Raw genomic sequence first — 6,000 nt, 5'->3', positions numbered from 1 at the left:
TATATATGGATATGGTAACGATCAAATTCTTATTGTGTCGCTCCAGCAGTTTGATGGTCATAGGTTAGTCTTTCAATGTAATGCTTATGTAATAGAGGGGATAACTGGATGATGATCTCCGTTATAAATGAGCTGGATAGCTTTAAGGTTTTTTTTCCCCAATTGTTTTTATTTACTCATATTTTTTATTCATTGTGTCCCACTTAAAGTGAAATCCGTCTGTGTCAGGGGGTTCCACGACAAGCTATCTGGATTCTTTTTGAAGCGGCAACTTTCTTTTCGAAGATGATCTTATCAAAAAAGCTTTCCCTTCTTGTGCATGTGCAGGTCAGCAAAATTTGCAACAGGCGGACCACACCACTAGCGGTGGAAACAGCATGCAGCCCAGGACATGCATAACGCATATACTGTGAACGGCCGTTTCTTAAAAAAAGGAAAAATGAAGTTTAAAAAATCTGACTTTTCAACCAAATAATAACCTTGGATGGATCGACATGAATCTAATCAACCAATCAGGAGACACAAATGATCACGATAAAATATATATGTTATATTAATTATTATTAGGCCATTATTATAATGATAATATATTAAAAAAAATGTAATGTAATGTAATGTAATACTATATCTTCAAGTATACAAATGTGCAATTAATACATACGCCTAATCAATACATTTTCCGTTTTGACATTCGTGTGGAACAAAGTTTACGACGTTCCTCCGAAGTTGAGAAATAAGTGTGGTTCTCTGATTGGCTGCCCCAGGAGTCAGCCGTCTCCCGATTGGCTGTCGTAGCCGCTCCCGTGCTGCGGCCCCGCCCCCTCCCCCTCCCCCTCCCCCGCCCCCCCCTCATCTCTGGCGGCGCCGCGTTACGGAGCCGGAGCAGCCGCCGCGGACCCGCAGACGCGGAGCGAGAGGGAGCGAGAGGGACGACCGGACCCGGCCCATCCGACGGTTGAGAGGAGACGTGGCTCCACCGGACCCCGCAGCTCGTTTTCCGACATCGATGGACTCGGGCTTGTGTACGTCGTCGCCGCGGCGCGCGTGGGGGAAAGTTTGAGGGCTCTCCGCGGTGGAAAGGTGAGAGGATCCACCGCTGCGATCTACCTGCTCGTCCCCGGCGAAGGGTGTAGCTTGTGTGGGTTTGGGACGCGTCCTGCTCGCCTCCCCTCCGTGTTTTGCATAGGTAAACAGAGCGTGTGTGCGTGCGTGCGTGCGTGCGTGCGTGCGTGTGTGTGTGTGTGTGTGTGTGTGTGTGTGATCGTTATCTCTGCCTTTTCTATCTCATTAAATGCCCATTTTTTTTTTTTTTCTGGGTTTCTCGTTCTCAGCTTTGGCAAAAATGTAAAGATCGTTTAGGTGCATTTGGTACGTTTTCAAATCCCAGAGGATATACAGAAGTTTGGGTTAGTTTGATAAAATACCCATCTTGTACAAATACACATCTAATACCCATCAAATGCGCTCATTTCTGTTTCCTGCAGTTTTGCCATTGTGTCCCTCGCACCATGCCTGCCTGGTGCTGAGTGCTGCGCAGCCCAACCAGTTCGACCAGCTCGGTTACAAGTTTCGACGCGCGCCCAGGTCCTTCCAGGTCCTTCCAGGTCCCTCCAAAACGAGCCTCACTACACCCCAGAGAATTTAGGGTGAAGTCGTTTTTGCATTGCACGATGGCTGGCATCAGCAACGCCCACATGAAGACCCTGGAGGATCTGACCCTGGACTCGGGCTACGGGGCCGGAGACTCCTGCAGGTCCCTCAGCCTCTCCTCCTCCAAGTCCACCTCGCAGGCCTTCATGACGGCGCCCCACCGGGGCAACTGGTGGTATTACTCCGGCTCCATGAACAGCAGGAACAACAGCTGGGACACTGTCAATACGGTCCTCCCCGAAGACCCAGAAGACATCTTCTCCAAGTGTCCCCGTTTGCCAGAGCTGGAGGAGTTCCCCTGGGCAGAGGAGGAGGTGGCCAGGATCCTGAGGAAGGTAGCTGGCAGCTGCACCCTCAAGGGGGGATCTGGACCTTCCTTCTCCCTGGAGGCCGTGAGACGGCTGTCCGGTCTGCTCCGGAGGGCCCTGATACGCATCTCCAGGGAGGCCCAGCGGCTTAGCGTCATGCACTGCCGCTGCACTCGGTTCGAGGTGCAGAGCGCCATGAGGCTGGTGCTGAGCTGGTCCCTGGCTGACCATTGCATCTCGGCCGCGGTCAGGGCCATCTCCATGTACAGCATGAGCGCCGGGGAGCTGCTGAGAAAGGGCAAGTCCGCCCGCTGCGGCCTCTCCTTCTCTGTGGGACGCTTCTTCCGCTGGATGGTGGACACACGCATCTCCGTGCGCATTCACGAGTACGCCGCCATCTGCCTGACCGCCTGCATGGAGGCCCTGGTGGAAGAGATAGGGTCCCGTGTGCTGATAGCTGAGAGGGGTCACCCCGGGCCGGATCCTGGGTCAGCCTGCGCGCCGGTGAACCCAGACACCCTGGAGGGGGTGATTAACAACGACGCTGAGCTGTGGGGGGTCCTGCAGCACTATGAACACCTGATCTGTGGCAAGAACGCCAATGGTAAGAGTACATTTTACCTCCTCGCGCCTCATATGGGGTCGCTTTTGTGAAATTGTGTGTGCTTGTATACCTTTTTGTGCATGTGTCAGTGTACATGTGTGTAAAAAAAATCACATGGTCTTCTACCAGTTCTTGAATTCCATCGCGCAAGTCGCCACTTTCCACCCCGTCAAGACCCCAGGTGTGTGGAAAAGGTGAAACGGGGCCCACCAATCTTTCTGTCGAATACAACGGGAGTTCTTTGTGTGCGAGCATTTGATGAATCCACGACTAATTTGACTTGTCAGAATGGCAAACTGTAACAGTTCTGTGGCATCTGACCAAACAAAGAGAGCCTTTATTTCTCCATGCTCAGCAATTTAGGTGGGAATTGTGAGATGCCACAAGTTAAGATAAAAAATTTGACGTGCCGTAACCACAATCCTGTGTGGTTAGTAACACAGGATTACCATCGTGGGTGCACTGAGGATTTAGGGATCAGTTCGAACCTCGACAGCCGCTTTCCTTTTTTGTCGTGGGCCGCGTTGGCACAGCCTCTCTGTTTACGTTGACTTCGCCTCCCGTGGCACCTCCTGCCGCGCACGCCCCTCTTCCCTGAATAAACCCTTCCCCCGTCTCCCCATTCCCCCTTTATTTCTCGCTCTTTCACGTCTCATCATCCGATCCGTGCCTCTTTCTCTCCCTGGCTTCTCAGCGCACACTTCACTCCATCGCCCCCATCTGCCTCTCATCTCTGATCTCTGCCTCGCTCTCCCCCGTTCGCCTCCCGTTGCGTGACCTGCTCCCTCGCATACTTTTGCCCCCCGCCCCTCCTGTTTTTCTCACCCTCCGATCTCTCATCCCTCTTTGGCATACCCCAGTAGACTCATTGATCTCTGTCCAGGGCCAACGTTGGCAGAGCAGTGCGGAGCTGATGCGTTGGGCCTGTGGTGGGACAATGCAACCAGTCTTTGTTTGTGTGCTACTACCAGCTCCCTGGAGCAGAGAACCTTTTTTTCACAGCAGGAGCAGCACAATGGCCTTTTGTTGTGGGATTTCTGCAGCTCAGCCTCGGCACAGAGGGGAGAGACCGACCGATGCAGAGGAAGTGTGCAACGCACGGAACGATATTTGGGCATGCGAGCGCATCGAGGGTCGTAAGCGCACATGCCAGCATGGGCACGCATGCGAACAAAGACCTATATGTGAGCTGTAGAGCGAAGCAGAGGGTGTACTCCCGTCACTATAGCTCAGGCTCCGATAAGGGGAGGGCGCCGCCGATTGCAGTTTCGATACGAAGGGTTGTTTGTTTATGCTCGGATGCTGGTTTGGCTGTGGGGAGGTTGTGGCGTTAACGCTGCAAAACATGGCAAGTAGTTAAGGACCAAGTCACTGACGTGTCCACATACGCATGACGTTGTGCATGCATCTGTTGCTGGTTTGAATTCTCTCAACCAAGTGGGATGCCTCGCACATTCCATCACGTGACCATTCAGATGTATATTCAGATGTATATTTCCCATCGATTTCTTTACAAATACTGCGCGAGTTTACTGGAGTTTCAGATATAAAACCGTGGAAAAGAAGTAAAGAGCAGGCTTGTTGTGACCTGGCATGTTTAAACCAGATGTCTTTTTCCCTGGACTTGCCTATTTTTGGTGAACGCAGCCTCTGATTTGAGAAAGACCAGTGTGTGTAATAACAACGGGCCATTATTCTGACCACCCTAGTTTTTTATAGTCCCACGGCCGGGCCTGTGTGAGCCAATCACCCCCTCTACCACCTTACCACCTGCATGACACCACACACCCTAACCACCCGCCCCACCTCCCAACATGGACCACAATGCTACACCCCCAGTTCCTCTCCCCCCACAGCCACCACAGACGTCAGTGCTCACAGAGTAAAGCTATAGAACACTAGTATGGACGACAGAGCAGCCAGAAGGGCACATTGTAATAAGTATTCTCCCTGTGTCTCTATTTCTCCATCATCCTCTCTCTGTCTTGCTCTCTTACACACAGACACACACAATATTTTCCCATAGAGAGCAGGGGCAGGCCCACATCTGGAACTCTTTAAGGCAGAAACTTCTACGGCTCCAATAACAATTCTGAAACTCCCTCCCTCTTGCCCTTTCTGGTTCAGTACATCTCCCTCTGCCTCTCTCTGTCTCTCTCTCTCTCTCTCTCTCTCTCTCCCCCCTCTCTATCTCTCTCTCTCTCTCTCTCTCTCTCTCTCTCTCTCTCTCTCTCTCTTTCTTTGCCATTTTGGGCAATTCCACTCCATCGTTATCTGTTTATTTTCTCTGGTCTACTGGGAGTGCATTAGAGGAACTTGGTTGGGATGTGCCAGGATCTTATTCATTACACACACACACACACGCACGCACACACACACACACACACACACACACACACACACACACACACACACACACACACACACACACACACACACACACACACACACACACACACACACACACACACACACACGCAAACCTATTTAGTCACTTGAAACGTTTCATGTACTGTATGGAAATGAGTAAACATAACTTTATTTCACTTAGACACTGTGGCTATAGAGGGCAAAGCATTTGTGATTTCTCATCACAAAGGAAGAGCACGAGTCAGCTCTTCTCTTCATAATTCCGATTGAAATGACTGCGGGGGTATTTATAGTGCACCAACGAGTAGATGACTAATGGGCGGCGGAAATGGATGGATAATTGATCCGTGTGAGTGGCAATACAGAGGACTGTTAAATGCCGGTCCGTACGGCTGAACGACCTGCCGAGCTCGGTTCCTCGCGCAGAACAATGTGGGAGTTTTGCAGCGATCTGCCAGCCCCACTCCCTCTGGTGGTTTTACTTTGGACTATTTCATCGAAGCCAGGGTGGAAGACATTAGAGGATAAACTTTTGGACACAAAGATCAACGATTTTGATTCCAAGTTGTCAGCGTCAGGGTTGTGACGGGGGCAGGCTCACTTTTCCATCCGCTACTGCTACCAATGTGTCTTTGAGAAAGGCCTCGGCCCCATCTGCGGTTTCAATATGACCCGAAAAACAGTATCGTAAGTGTCAGGGTTTCAACTGGAGAGCTGTCGTCTTCTCTAGTGCTACATTTCCATCATAATAAGCTTTGACTCAATCATATTTCTGATTGTGACATTGACAAAACCTGTTCAACCTCTCTACGCGAGTTTGTCGATGTCGTGGAAACAGATAGGACATATTGGGATCACGGTACATTTGGGGAACGGTGCATATATGATTTGCTGCCCAGTATTCCCCTAAATATGTATTTAGACGAAGAGCGAGCCGTGGGAACAGGGGGCAGAGCGAGGCGAGGAGAGCAGGCCAGCGCTGTGGTCATACAGATGGGAAAACCAGCTCTCTGAAAATACACTCCCTTCTCCGCAAACCTGGAGTGGGATCAGATACAGTTTTGGAAA

The 6,000-nt window shown here is 50.9% G+C and overlaps 1 protein-coding gene across 2 annotated transcripts in view; it reads left to right on the top strand.

Moving 5' to 3' along the window:
- The first annotated feature begins 922 nt into the window (after positions 1-922).
- Positions 923-6,000, top strand: part of abtb2b (ankyrin repeat and BTB (POZ) domain containing 2b) — a 51,152-nt gene continuing 46,074 nt past the window's right edge. The window contains exons 1-2 of one of the 2 annotated variants that reach the window (XM_080001908.1): positions 923-1,080; positions 1,485-2,562. In XM_080001908.1, the coding sequence (XP_079858034.1) occupies positions 1,671-2,562 (892 nt within the window). In that variant the 5' untranslated portion in view covers positions 923-1,080; positions 1,485-1,670. Of the gene's footprint in view, positions 1,187-1,484; positions 2,563-6,000 lie in introns of both variants that reach the window. The other variant, XM_080001907.1, reaches the window with a different exon arrangement.

The sequence above is a fragment of the Zeus faber genome (genome assembly GCF_960531495.2).
Source record: "Zeus faber genome assembly, chromosome: 6".
In the NCBI taxonomy this organism is placed as follows: Eukaryota; Metazoa; Chordata; class Actinopteri; order Zeiformes; family Zeidae; genus Zeus; species Zeus faber.
This window is presented reverse-complemented; position numbering and strand designations above follow the sequence as displayed.